Source organism: Aythya ferina (assembly GCF_964211825.1).
Source record: "Aythya ferina genome assembly, chromosome: 1".
Lineage (NCBI taxonomy): Eukaryota > Metazoa > Chordata > Aves > Anseriformes > Anatidae > Aythya > Aythya ferina.
The window spans coordinates 168,447,495-168,462,169 of record NC_140296.1 but is presented as its reverse complement, the minus strand read 5'-3'; the positions used below and the strand labels follow the sequence as shown (position 1 = coordinate 168,462,169).

Genomic DNA, 14,675 nt, shown 5'->3' with positions numbered 1-14,675 from the left:
ACTGAAGCACTACCACCCGTTGATTATGCTGGGAGGGTTACTCCTGCTAAAGCTCATTGCATCGTTCAGTGCTGTTTTATTTCAGACACAGATAAAGGCATGATGAGCAACTGCTTGAAATGTCTTAGTTTAAAACCCTTCACATGGACACTGTGTATGCTTTAGTTCTTGAGCAACTGCTTAAGGAAAGTATAGTTTGCCATCCCATTAAGGAGGTTATATTTGAAATGTGTGTTGGATATTTCCCTGTTGCTCATCATCTTCCAATGGCTTGTAGACTGGTGTACTTTTTTAGTCTCTAGAGTGAAACATAAATTCAACAAACAGTTGGACTTGACAGCCTGTTGGCATGGTTTCTCTACAGGGAATAAATATTTAGGAATTTTATGAACTTTTTTTTTTTTTTTTTCATTTGGGGGAATGTAGATGTGCTAAAATCAGAACATTATTTCCAGCTGGTTTTGCTGGCTCCTGAAGTCAGGACATAGTGTGGACAAAACTCATATAATATACTGGCCTTAGAAGGGACAGTAGTCTGGTGTTGGAGTAGTCATTTAAGAATAGTAAGCCCGATTTCAATCCTTGTTCTGCCTCGTTCTGTTATGACTAGTAAAGGTCAATAAACATTGGTCTTCCTGTCATTTCCAAGCTGTTTGGAGGTTAATGCACTTGATTTGAAATTTTTGATGGAATTGTCATGCCTGCAGTCAAAAATCTCTTGGGGTTGAAGTGTGCTGGAGCATCTACTTTGCCCTTGTTCATCCATTCATTATATTATCACTTCTGCATTCCTACCAATGTTTTTCTTTGTGCTGTCATCATTCAGCAAAGGTTTTCCTACCTCTCGTTCTGCCTGAGGGCTCTTCCCATGCTCCACCCTTTCTCCACCAGTTCCTCAAGCATTCTGCCTGCCACTGTGAAAAATACAGTATTTATTTGCAATCCTCTTTTCTATGCTACAGATTTACTTTTTTATTTTTATTTTTTACCTGAAGCCTTCTTTATATGAAGACCCAGCTCAACAATTTAGTAGCCCTCATCTGCCCTTCCTCTGGACTGCATTTCCAAGTATTTTCCCTTTAAAAAAAGACTACAGCTTATGTCCTTCGATATTCAGGCACTCACTTCCAACTGAAATCAATGGGAGCTTGGCAAGCCTGTAAGAATTCAGGCCTTGTTACTAGCAGTATTTTCCAGAATTCTCCAATTCTGCTCGATATTGTAGAGGTAAACATGATATAGTTCTTCTGAAAATCTTAAATCTAACAGTGTGATCTATGCAGAAAAATATATGTGCATAGTTCCATCACTTCTGCCCAGTCTGCCTAAACAGATGAAACTGCTAATTAAAATCATTATGGATGACAGGTTACACCCACTTGCGTTGTGGCAGAAGTGGAAGGACATGTGTTTTTACAGGCTAAAAATGTATTTATCTTAATGATTCTGTACCATTTAAAAGTTATCTAAATCTAAAAGCCAGCCACTCCTGTTTCCTTGCATAGTTAATGTTCCGTCAACAGAGACTGTGCTCTGCCTGGCGAGGTGATAGAGAACAACAGGGGAGCTATGAAGCCATTCCCATGGCTGTTCTCATCCAACATATGCTGGCATTCATTTCTCAAAGCAGTTTTCATTGCCATGAGATAGGTTCCTCCTGGAGGAGCCTAGCCTCCCAGTTTTGCTCCAAATGTGTTCAAAGGCTTGACACATCTAACCCCAGATGTGCTCTGCACCACCATAAAGTCCTGTAGCATCTACCTAACGCATGCTGATAGGAGCCTCTCGAATGGGGCAGAGCTCTCAAACACCTTGGATTCATTCAGTGCCAAATACCATGGGAGCATGAGCCTCAGCTGCCAGCTCTCAACACCGTCTTGAAACTCTTGAAACCTTCGTCATTCATCCACATCTCTTTTGTATAGTTGTAGTGGATTTCCTCTGCTGGGCAGCTAAGCTCCAGCACAACCACTCTCTCACTCCCCCTCCTAAAACGGAAAGAGAAAAAAAATGATTCCATTAAAATATAGTAAAAAAATAAAAATAAATCGAAAATCTTGTGGAGTGTTAACATGGAAATTAAAGCATAAAAGTTAATGTCTAAATATGGTGGGGTTTTGTGGTGTTGAAAAATAAAGTTGTAAAAATCAAGATCTTCCAAGGGGTTCCTTTGCATTCATTGTCATATTAACTATAAGACAAACAATATTTATCTCCAAATTTTTAACAATGTCATCTGTTCAGTTTTTAAAAAACAGTGGCCATCTCTCTTTCATCCTTCCTCTACTATAAAAAAAATATTTATCTTGTAAAACAGGCTACTGAGGGAGGTACAATGGATTATTCCATGGTAGGATCAGCATTTTCTACTAATTTTATACCACTAAGAATAACATTACAAAAACAGAGTCCTCACAAACATGAATAACGTTTAAGCAAGGAAGAGAAATGGAGAGTACCATACCAGAGCAAAAAAAAAAAAAAAAAAAAAGTAGCAGAAAAGAAAAGCAGAACATAAAGCTGCTTCAAAGTATCTTCATGAAACTTTGAAAATTTTATTCTATATTACAGCAAATCACCTAAATTCCCATTTATTCCTAGGAAAAGACTGAATGCGAAAGAGTTAATTTTAATTAGCATGCTATGTACAGTAGCATGCTATTATCTTCAGTTTGTCATGCTGCCTTTGCTCAACTCACATTCCTGTGTCCTTTTAAATTACCATACTTATTTTTAATTCTAGACTCTGCACTGGTTGTATTTTGCATCCTATAGCCCTAGGTACAATGTCAGAAGGAACTCTTCATCCGAATACCCGGGTTGCTTATAAGTCTAATGATTTTTTTTAAAAAAAAACTTGTCAGATTTTTCTTACTTCAAGTATGTATTTGTATATAAAAGTGTAGTGAAAAGCTTTCAAGCAACAGTTATTTGCCTTTTTTTTTTAAATTATCAAGCTTTTTAGCTATGTAAGCACAAATGGGGAATGTTTCTTTAAATATAAGTAAATATTGTTTATGAAATGTACATATTGCATGTGATTTAATACTTGAAACTGATTCAAGATGGTATTTTAAGTATGTGAATTCTAAATTCACATTATTGTCATCATCCAGATGTACATTAAAAATAACTTTTGCCCATTAAAACTGCTTTATTATTATTTATTTATTTATTTTTATTGCAGGACCTAGTAAAAACAAAGTGCAATATTTAGAAAACAGGACTTTAAACATAGCATTTGGGTTAACAGCAGTTAATGGTGTAGACTAGTTATTTTCAAAAACGTGTCTACTTCTTTCAGTTTCCAAATATAGAAGTCTAATTTCAGGTTTCTTTCATTTTCTATTTTAGCCCTAACACTTAATGTATATTAAGCAACTGCAGGAACTTATCTAGGTTTCATATGATCAAAAACCCTGGAAGAGGGATGCACAAGGCCACATGACACAGACATCTCTGTGCTGAAATAGGGGTAAAAGTCAACATTATTCATGCCATGGTTGTTACAGAATTTGTAACTGAAATCACCTCTGCATGCCAGGCATCAAGAGCTGTATTCTGTTTTGCTTTTCTTGCTATTGTAAACTCTAAGAGCAGCAGCTGTGGCTTTACACCAAGATTCAAGGTCTGTGAATAAGCAAGGGCAATTGTCTGACGTGTCTCTAAAGAGTTCTACTTAGCTCAGGTATGGGAGCTACAAAGGAAGATGAAGGGTCCTTTAGAGCTCCACAAACATGCCTTCTCTTTGCATCAGCTGGTAGGTTGTGATTCATCATGGTCACATAGTTGTACAGTCCCACTGGTATCAGCGAGGCTGTATGATTCCTGCAAGAACCTTTTTTTCCTCCATCAGAAATCCCAGCATCAGTCTCTTACACATGTGGTGGTTTTACTCAGCTGGGCAGCTGAGCTCCAACGTAACCACTCTCACTCCCTCTCCTAAAAGGGAGAGCGGGAGAAAATATGATGGAAAGGGCTCAAGGGTTGAGATAAGGACAGGGATATCACTCAACAATTATTGTCATGGGCAAAACAGACTCAGCATAGGGAGATTAGTATAATTTATTGCCTATAGTTAGCAAACGAGAACAGTGCATTTTTAGAGAACTAAAAGCAAACTAAAAACACCTTCCCCCCCATCCACTCTCCTCCTCCCCTGAACAGCACAGGGGAATGGGGGCTGTGGTCAGTCCATGATGCTTCATCTCCACCACTCCTTCACGGTCATTCTCTGCCCCTGCTCTCCATGGAGTCCCTCACATGGCTCCGTACCACGGGGTCCATCCCCCAGGAGCAAACTGCTCCAGCAGAGGTCCCCCACGGGTGGGCAGCAGCTCCCCCCAGACCCCCTCCCTGCTCCTGCAGGGGCTCTCCATGGGCCACAGCCTCCTCCAGGCCACATCCACCTGCTCCACCGGGGGCTCCTCCACCCATGGGGGGGCTGCAGCGTGGAGATCTGCTCCATGTGGGACCCATGGGCTGCAAGGGGACAGCCTGCTCCACCAGGGGCCTCTCCACAGGCTGCAGGGGAACTGCTGCTGCGTGCCTGGAGCACCTCCTGCTGCACTGACCTTGAGGTTTGTTGGGCTGGTTCTCACTCCTCCCTCCCTCCCAGCTGCTGTTGCACAGCACTTTTTCCCTTTCTTAAATAAGCTTTCCCAGAGGCATAATCAATTTTGCTTAATGTCTCAGCTCTGGCCAGTGTCAGGTCCCTTTTGGAGCCAGCTGAAACTGGTCCTTATTTAATATGGGGCTGCTGCTGGACTCTTCTCACTGATGCCACCCCTGCAGCCCCCTCACTACCAAAACCTTGCCACATAAGCCCAATACAACAGGTTGGAAAACAAAATGTAAGCAATAAATTGAATAAAGCATTATTGCAGTTAACGGTGTGTTTGAATGAACACCCTTATGTGAGCTGGTTACAGCCAAACAAGCAGCTACTCGTTCATCCACCAGTCTACAAAGAGTTGATCTTGCTCTGATCAAAAGTCATTATCATAGATTATGGCAGGAGCATCTAAGCAATGTTGTATTGGTGTTATCCTTCAAAAGGTGTCCTGTTCTTACAAAGCAGCCCACCTGTTGATCCCAGGATTTCAAATCCAGATCTCAGATGGGGTTTTAGTTAAAAATTTAGAGGTAAAAAGGAAGGCTAGATATACCAAAGTCAGTTCTACTACGTTAGTATTAATGTTTTCAGGATCTCTACTTAAGACAAAAAATGGGTGTTCCCAGTCAGCGTTATCAATAAATATAGTAGAAAATAAGATGAAGTCTGTTCAGCTTTGTCCAAGGCACCTGGCCCAAGTTTTGTCTTTATTTGCCTACAGCCAATACACTGTAAATGCCCAAGTGTTTAGCCCCTGGAACAGGCCTACTTCTCTTCAGCTAGAATCAGCTATCAGTAGGCCTTTACAGAATATGGTCACTAGTTTAGACAACATCTGAAGAAGCAGCCCGAAGTGATAACTGAATGTTTCATTCATAACAACACAAAAATATATCAAAGCTCTTGTTGCAAAAGATTCCACAAGCTGGACTGTGTACTCAACCTGTTAGAAATTTACTGCAGATGCTGAATGAAAAGCAGAACATGCTTCGAAGATGAGTCAGGTGCTAGTGTGCCAGAAATATTCTTAAATCCAATAGAAAAAACTATCAATTTTTACATGAAGATTATTCATTAGAATTTTCAACCTTAAAAACTTCTGCTGTTCCTCAAAGACAACCAAAGCCCGTAACTAAATGTGCTATCTGTTCTATGTAAAATAGATTTTAATTAACTTTTTCCCATTACTCAGCCGCTCACTGAATACTTAAATACTCTGTTCTGCTGCTGTTTCAATTCTGTGAAAATAAGCACCTGAAGTTATTGGTGTTCACGAAATGACTCATCTGTGCGGGTGTTTGTAAGCTTTAAGGTTTTGTAGCCTCCTTTCCACAGAACAACTGTTGAATATGTTACCTCGGAATTCTCTTCTGAGATGCTTAAAATCTTATTTCATAGGTAGCAGCATCAAAGGAAAGAAAGGGAGGGGTTTGGAAAAGTTGTGGAGCTTCACATCTTCCTGGGCTTTGTTGACAAAGCCTCTTAGGCGTGGAAGAGGGAGCTGTAGAGTCCTTCTAATAACTCGTGTTAGCTTTATTTATAGTCAAGTGTTCTGCAAGTGATTTTGGCATGCCCTCACAAAAGCTAATGGGCAGGTTTGGCTTGTTTTTGTTCCACGCTGGATTTGGGTAGTGTTTCAAGTCTGTCTTTCGTGCATTGATGAACTTTGCAGTGAACTCCACCACCTTTCAAACCTCATCAAAACACTCATATCCTTATCAAGCGCCATCCCTCTGGTTTTATTCCACAGAGAGGCAAAGTGGATTTTTATTTTATAAAGGTTTCTTTCATTTAACACGTAGACGAGCGGCGGTGCTGGGGCACACCGCGTGCACACTCAACACGCGGCCCTGCGCCGGCACCGGCGGGGAGGGAGGAAATGGCGGCCCCAGCGGCCGCGATGGCCGCCGGCACGGCGCAGTAGTGACCCTCGGCTCCTCACGGAGGGTTTTTCGGCAGCGAGGCCGCACCGAGCCCGTCCCACACCAACCCCCAGGCGGCCCCGGGCTGCAGGCCGGCGGCGTGAGGAGGAAGGCGGGGCGGGGGCCGCCCGCAGCTCGTCCCTGCCCTCGCCGCCGCCGCTGCCGAGCCTGCGCCGTGCGGGGTCGCTCCGGCGCCGGCCGCGCTCGGTGTGGCGGGCGGGGGGCGGCCATCGCCGCCGTGCCGGTGGTGGCGAGCAGCCCCCCGCCATGCCCGTAGGTGCCGGGGGCGAGCGGCGGCCGCGGGGCGGGTGGGGCGGCGGTGTGGCTGATGCGCTGCGCCTTGTGCTTCCCCTGCAGGCGGTCTCCTCCTGGCTCTCCATGTCGTGCTACCAGGAGGATTTCTTCAAGGAGTACCTCAAGATGCTGGCGAACATCATCATCCTGAGCTTGCTCATTTGTATCTCCCTGGCCTTCTGGATCGTCTCCATGACGGCGAGTACCTACTACGGTGAGTACAAAGGCTGCGTCCCGGGCTGGGGCCCGGAGCTTGCCTCCTCCTCTCCCCACTCCTGCCCCAGGAACATGGAAGAGGCTCCTGCAGAGCCCTCTCCTCCTGGGTACAGCTGACAGCTCGAGTCCTGCCGGGAGCTGGTACCCTGCTCTGTCAGGGAGAGCAGCGATAGCGAGCACTGGCCTACTGAAAAGTTTTTGAAATGCACCTGCAGGCTTTGAACAGGGCATGCAGGAAGAGTTCTGGGGTCAAGGAAAAGAGAAACAGAGGAAATAGTGCAAGAAGAGAGGGATGCACGGGTACACAGTGTCAGCTCTGCTCCATTTAAGCAAGTCGAGTGGGCTGTGTGTGTGTTTGTTGTGTAGGGTTACAGGGACACTGGTACTTTCTGTGAGCTGTTGTCCTGCTAGGGCCATTTTTACAGCAGTGTGTAAACACAGCACTACTGCCTGCAACATCAGTTCAAGCCCAGAAGAGTTTAACTGCTTTCCCAGGACACGTAAACACACGTCCTTAAGATCTCAGCTAATTTCATGCAGGAATAGCTTCAGTGTCATGGCATTTTTGCTGATTGCCCAGGGATGCAGCATGAGCGCGCCCAGGTGCTAGGTGTCACCTTGGATTCAAAAGGAGCTAGAATAAATACACCACCTGTATAACCTGCCTCTTGCAGCAGCAGTTGGATATCAAGTATTTTTCACTGTTTCAGGTTTTAGAGTAGCTATTAGGTCTCTTACAGCATTAAATCTGTATTATGTGGACAGTTCTTCTTTGGCTTGCAGAGGGATGCTAGACACACAGAAGGTATGCAAGAAGCAGGCTTGACAAACAGGTTTTGTTAATTTCATTTTGAGGTAACCAAGTTGGTCTGAAGCACGCTTTTAATGATGTAATTTATGCATCTGCTGTCTACAGGTATAGCTCTCCCAGTTTTTCCACTAGTCAGGGTATACCAGTCCTTGCTGTCTAACATGACTGAGAATTGATAGAGTGGAGAACCCTGATACCACATGTATCAGGACTAAGGACTGATAGGAAGGAGGGGACTAGAGTCAACTCCCCCTCTTTGTGGAGAGGGACTACGGAACAAGAAGGACATAGGACTTCTGTTGTCTGTTTCTCTGAGACCATGGCAATGCCTTGGCTTGAGAAGGGGAATGAAACATACAGTAGGAGTGGGCTTAATGAAGTAGGAGAGAGAACTGATGTTCAACCTGTAAAAGCACTGAAATTTACCACAAATAAAAATATGCTACAAGCAGTCATTTATTAATTTACTGTTTATAGTTCATAGTAATGGTTAAGCACCAAAAAGTCACCAACATATGTGTAAAATGGAAGTATGAAAGAATCCATAATAAAGTACTGAATATGTTCTATCTCAGTCTTAATTACTAAATATAATAGTAGTAACTTAGTACTAACAATGTTTTTCCCTAAGGATATACAACAAAGTCAGTTTTAAAAGTTTAAAATTGTGTTCATTAACTAGCCCAAGAGAATCTGTTTATGTTCTGATACTGCTCACAGTCAAGATACCAAGAACTTACTTGGTTTGTAATAAGCAATACCAGGCTACGCAGCATTGGAGATCGCTTCCTGTACACCTGGTGGTGTTTTTGCTTTGAGTTTATGAGTCAACCTTTGGCTGCAAGGCTCACCTGCATGCCTGCTGCGGCATTGGGATTTTCCAGTACACAGAAGAGAAGTTTGTTCATCTTGAGAACCTTTGTGCTTGCAATGACTAGTGTTTCACTGTCAGATGCATTTGCCCTACTTTAAACCAATGAGCCTGCATAGCTGCAAAACTGTAGGTACCGCTGATGGAAGCATTGTGTTGAAAACCATCGTGTTCAGCTTTCCAACAAGACAAGCTGCTGTGCCTGTGTGAAATGTTTATTCTATCAGATGGAGACCCAGTTGAATGCTAGATTTGTGATGTCATATATTCGTACAGCAGATACAAAAAATCATCCCTCATGTTTTTTATTGTTTTAGCTCAAAAGCTGCATCAACAATTAACTTTTTGTAAGTTTCTGGGCTTTTTAAACGAAACTCACTTGAAATCTGGCTGGGATAGTCATCGGCTTAAGATACATTTTTGAGAGCTTTGTATCAAGATTAAAAGAATGGAGAGGGACAATGTTTTAGACAACAGTTATGTCACTTTCACCTACTGACTTTGTCATTTTTCTGGAAGTGAAATTCTATCAGAGCAAGTTGTGTTGTTCAGGACATAATCAATAGCTTTCTTGGCTCTCTGGCTGCAGAAATAGAAGACTTTTTTTTTTTTTTTTTTAACTCATAACAAGAATTTCTTCTTGTACTTTGAAATTTTTATGTTCTAAAATATGTACTTCTAAGATTGTTTCCAATGAAATGTATGTCTTCAAATTTAAAGTAAAAATAAGTTGGTATTAATATACTTATATTCTTACTGCTAAGGCGGTAGATTTATTAAGTCACCCTATGACTTAAATAATATACCCTCTAAATGGACAGTAATAACTCCTTTATTAGCTTTATTAATAGCTTTTATTTTAGTGAGTGTTCTGGAATTTTAGAAGGAAACAAATATGTTTAGGATGTTGATGATAAATCATCTCCTTAGAAGATAAGTTGCTATGGACACTGGTGCTTTATGGAATCGTGTTAAATATGACAGCTGAGTGGGACATTGTCTGCCTGTTCTACAAGCTCTTTTAAATTCACATCATAATGACTTGAATGACTAAGAAAGGGACAAACTGGAAACTCAAGAAAAAATATTTTAGAAGGCACTGTAGATAATTTGATGAGTAAGTATCTTTAAAATAAAATATGTCAAAGTAGTTTTTATTCAATTAATTTTGTTTGTAAAATTAAACCATTTATAGTTTTGAAAACCATTTTTATTTTGTTTGGGAGTTGTTCAAATAGTCTCCCTTGGTGGTTTAAGTGTTCAAATTTAAAAATTGTCAGTGGAGAATATCATTAAAAGCAATCCTTTCTTGTAAAATGTTTTGATTACTTTCCAATTAAATACTTCAAAACATTCTAAACTGGCTTTTTTTTTTTTTTTTTCTGTGTAACAAAGATAACAGATGAGCCATTTTTGCTTAGATGTTAATACTAGGCCTGAAGTCATTTTTTTCTTCAGTTCCAAAAATGCAGTATTATTTTCAAATACAGAAACTGTGATTATGTAGAACTGTTTTCATATGATTCTATGAAAGCAGTGAATTGATAGATTTTAATGCAATGCATTATGAATTGTTCTGTGAGGAAAAATAATAAGCTACAGTCAAATACTTGAATATAGCCATAGCACAGGAAGTTCATTTCGTTTAAATTATCGTGGCTAGTAAACAAAGTAAACAGAAGCAGAGAGATGCGTTGTCAATTTTGCCACCCCTCAACTCATGTGTACCGTTCATTTAGTAAAACGTGTAAATCTAAAATCCACACTCATGTGAAAACTCAGGACTTCTGTAATGTGACAGTTCTGTTGCAGCTACTGTTGGAGAACACAAACCAGTAGAAAGGATTCCCCCACTAAGTGAGGTACTGTAACTCTTGGAAAAAGGACTCTTAACATAAATACATGTTTTCAGTCTATGCTGTATATACCACACCACAAAGAAGACAATTCCTCATGTGAACATGTTGTGCAGGCCAAGGGAAATTGTCTTGTCACTAAATATGAATTAATTATTAGGAATTAATAAATTAAATAATAAGAATCACTTGCTAAAATAAATAAAGGGCTAAAAGATGAAAGAACAACTCCTGTACATTAAGGAATGACTAATAATAAGGATATTGAAAGTGATATCATTAATGAATCAATGATTGAAACTGGTGATAACCGTTTGATTGCAGCGGTGCTGAGATTTTTTTCTAGATAAAATTGAGAAAAGTAAACAGTGGAACATAGAAGTGGAAAACAATTAGTCTAGGGACTCTTCAGAGAAAATATACCAGAGGCTTTTGAGGGTAAATATGTAGTAGAAGACATGACTGTTGGATGCAGCATGTTTTTAAACAAGTCTCTGCAAGGCTCCAGAGACCAAGGTGTGCAGTTAATTGCTTATACTACTGCCAGGTTGGGAAGAGGCTGTGTGTGCGTGCATGTGCAGTAAAGAGGGACTACTCAAAGCACAGAATAACAAGTCTGAATCATTCATGATTATCAGCTAAGCCAAATTCCACGGATTAGAGAAACAGACAGAATTGGGAGAACTGCACTAGATAACTTCAAGCTCACTTGAGGATAAATGTTTAGATAGAAATCAGAATGTGCAACACCAGACTTGTGTATTTAAGGAAAAGGTAGCCAGATGATACAGAAAGTTTATAGCATCTGTTGTTCTTCCATAAAAGTCATGATTTAACAGGGGAACCTGGGTCTTGCTGAAATAAGCTTAATTTTTCAGTTCTTTTGCTGTTCTTAGTATTCCTAGTTTTCTATGAAAGTTTCTGGAGCTAGCCCTTCTGGTGAAAAATTGATGGTTAATAATGTTGTAAGAACACCCATTGTAAAGGTAACGGACGTAGTTTGCAGGTTCTGAGAGACGTAAATTCTCCCTGTTGAGATGTGCTTCTGTGGGGTAGAGGGGAACCCAAGAGCTTGGTTACTGTGAATAAAAGTGATCAGGTAGTAATGGAAGAAGAGAACAGCAGGACAAATACATGTATTTTACACCACAGCTGTCTGTAATTAATACGCTGCATGACTGAAGGAGGTCAGTAGTCTGGTTCAGTCAGTACAAGCAGGTCATGAGGAGGAGGGCAATTACACTGTCCAGGTTACTTAATATGTTATCATCTTTTTTGGGGAATGACACACACTTCATTGCCAAAAAAAATCAATAGATTGCTAGTAAGGAAGAAAAAGTATTTTATAGTCAATTCATGGGGTCTCCACATACAAGAGTACTGCCTACAACTGTGTTCATCCCATCTCACAACATCCACAGCGGGATCAGCAAGGAACAGGGATGATCACCGTAGGTAACAGCAACCATTTGAAGAAGACTTCCTAATTATAATTCAGAACAGAAAGGGGGCATCTCTATACATCATGAATGGCAGAAAGCATGTGAATAGGAAATCACGGAATGGGATGCTGAGTCAGACGTTTGGCTGGATCGTGTGTTAGTTCTTATGTTTTCAGCCAGGTTTAGTGCGGAAACAAAATGGTTTGGGTAGCAACAAAAGAGGAATTTTCTTTTTTATTATTGTAACAGAAGTCCAAACATCTAAACTTCCATTCTAATGTCAGTACAAATCATTGGTGGTGATGTGAGAAACTGGTGGTTTTTTTTCATGGACTGGCAGAAGGACAGAATTAGTGTATAAAGGAAATGTGGATTTCCTGCTAGTTTTATGAGAAGAGCTAAAGCATCACTGTGGCTCAACTAAGCACTTAAATATGTTACAGAATATGTAAAATTTCCATACAAATAGAAAGGATAGAAATACAAAGCTACCAAAACACAAGCTGCTAGCTAGCTTATGTACATGCTGATGTCTCCTCTACACAAAGATGTGAATCTACACCTGGAGTCTTCTGTCAGCCATGTAGAAATCCTTCCATTAACATAGTGTAAAATTCTTATTGATGGTGCAAACAACAAAATGATAGCAGGACATATGTCCTAGGAATATTTCAGGATACATACGTGGATGAAACAAGGGACGTAGAAGTCTGCTTGCTTTTCATTGATGAGAGCTACCAGACTAAAGCTTTTGATAAACAACTTCCTTAAATCCCTACTATTTGCCTTTGCTTGAAAGGCAAGGTGGAGTTTCCTTTCATAGCAGAAAAGTGCTAAAAAGCATTAGTGACTGCAGACAGTGCTGTTCATTCTCTATAATGTTGTCGTGTATGCTGAACTTTGATCAAAAGAAAAACCAAAACAAAACATTGTCATCATTAACAGATACGATTTGTTCGGTTATAACACAACTGATGGACATGTGAGAACAAGTCCTGTGCCTAAAGGGAGCCTTTTCCTACCAGCAAAGCTGAGGACAGACTCCTTGTCAGGGAGTGCAGCAATGGGACAAGGATTAACAGCTTTAAAATAAAATGGGTAGATTTAGATTAGATATAAAGAAGAAATTATTTACTTAGAGGGTGAGGCCCTGGCACAGGCTGCCCAGAGCAGCTGTGGATGCTCCATCCCTGGAGGTGCTCAAGGCAAGGCTGGATGGGGCTTTGGGCAACCTGGGCTGGTGGGAGGTGTCCCTGCCCATGGCAGGGGGTTGGAGCTGGGTGGGCTTTAAGGTCCTTTCCCACCCAAACTACTCTGTGATTCTATAAACATGATCTTTGAGGGAAGCTCTTGACCTGTTTTGTTTACTTAAAGTTGCTTTATAGTTTCTTTACATGAAAGGAATACTAATGTTTTGTTAACTTTGATTTTAGTTTGCATTTTATTCATATTTGAAACTCTGTTCTACATGGCATATTTTTTCTAATATCTGAACATATCTGTTTTATTCAGACAGATTTCAGCTGGTCTTAACATTTTGAATGTTATTTTTTTCTTGAGCTTATTAGTCCTTTTTAGAATGAAAAAACTCACTATGTTTATTTCTAACATATTTGCCATTTGTTAATTTTAGTTAATGTATTTTTTTCTGTGAAGGCTGAATGAAAAAAGGAGTAGAAAATTGCAGGTATTTTGGTCTTCCATTCATAAACATACTTTTATTTTGAGAGGTAAGGAGGTTCAATTTCTATTAAGATCAGATTTTAAGTGTATACAAGGTGAGAAATACTTTTCAGATATAAAGGCATTAAAAAGGTTTATAAGGATGGTCTGTAACCATTTTATTTAAATTGCCAGGTAATTTACGACCAATTTCTCCGTGGCGCTGGCTTTTTTCGGTCACGGTTCCACTAGTGATTGCTACACAGGGTGTTAAGAAGAAGAGTCTTGACCACAGTGGTGCATTGGGAGGTATGTTTCTTCTGAGGTTATTAAGTTAAATGCTTAATAAACTGAATTAAGTCCCTTTTTACTGTACATAATATTCTTTTAAGACTTTCCTACCTAGTTGTATTATAATAAAAAAAAAAATGTAAGCATACATTTGAATTTATAGTGATTTTAATTATGTTTTAGTCAAGTTAACTTCTGCTGCTGTTTGTAATGCATTTGATAAATATTGTCATCAGATTTATATAAATCTGCAAGATTGTTTTGAGCTTAAGTACAGTGCGCAATAAAATCTGCATGGTTTTGTTCGCTTCACATATCTAGAGATAATGAAATGCAAGAGGCAGTGGTAAAGAAATAGCCTAAAACTGAGCCATGTCAGCAGCCTTACCTGCCTGGTAGGAAACCAGCAAAGATAACATGGTTCTCCTTTCTGTAGTATCAACAGTTCTAGGCATTTTTGGCCTCTCGCAAATATGAAGAAAATTAAACGTGTTCTTCAGTTCAAGCCAATGACAATTTCAGCAATGTTTTTTCTTGATCACATGAGAGAAAAAAAAACAGTCAATGTTCATTGAAATATGATGCAAGACTTGTGGGCAGGGTGACTGACCTTTGTCTTGTGCTGTCTGAATTGATGGTCAGTGGAAAGAAGCAAGTCCTCGCATCCTTTCCACCTGTGTCACCCATCTTGCAAA

At 40.3% G+C, this 14,675-nt stretch overlaps 1 protein-coding gene and 1 long non-coding RNA gene across 5 annotated transcripts in view; one reads left to right on the top strand and one right to left on the bottom strand.

The window, feature by feature from the left end:
• Positions 1 to 14,675, top strand: part of TMEM19 (transmembrane protein 19) — a 28,556-nt gene that overhangs the window by 5,973 nt on the left and 7,908 nt on the right. For 2 of the 4 annotated variants that reach the window (XM_084500823.1, XM_084500824.1), the window contains 2 exons: positions 6,895 to 7,045; positions 13,885 to 13,998. In XM_084500823.1, coding sequence (XP_084356949.1) covers positions 6,916 to 7,045; positions 13,885 to 13,998 — 244 coding nt within the window. In that variant the 5' untranslated portion in view covers positions 6,895 to 6,915. Of the gene's footprint in view, positions 1 to 6,243; positions 6,638 to 6,661; positions 6,811 to 6,894; positions 7,046 to 13,884; positions 13,999 to 14,675 lie in introns of those variants that run through there. The other 2 variants (XM_084500821.1, XM_084500822.1) reach the window with 2 other exon arrangements.
• Positions 351 to 4,611, bottom strand: LOC311429643. The gene is made up of 3 exons (XR_014688318.1): positions 4,575 to 4,611; positions 3,532 to 3,942; positions 351 to 1,988 (listed from the first exon to the last, which is right to left on the bottom strand). It is a non-coding gene; the product is annotated as an uncharacterized lncRNA (long non-coding RNA).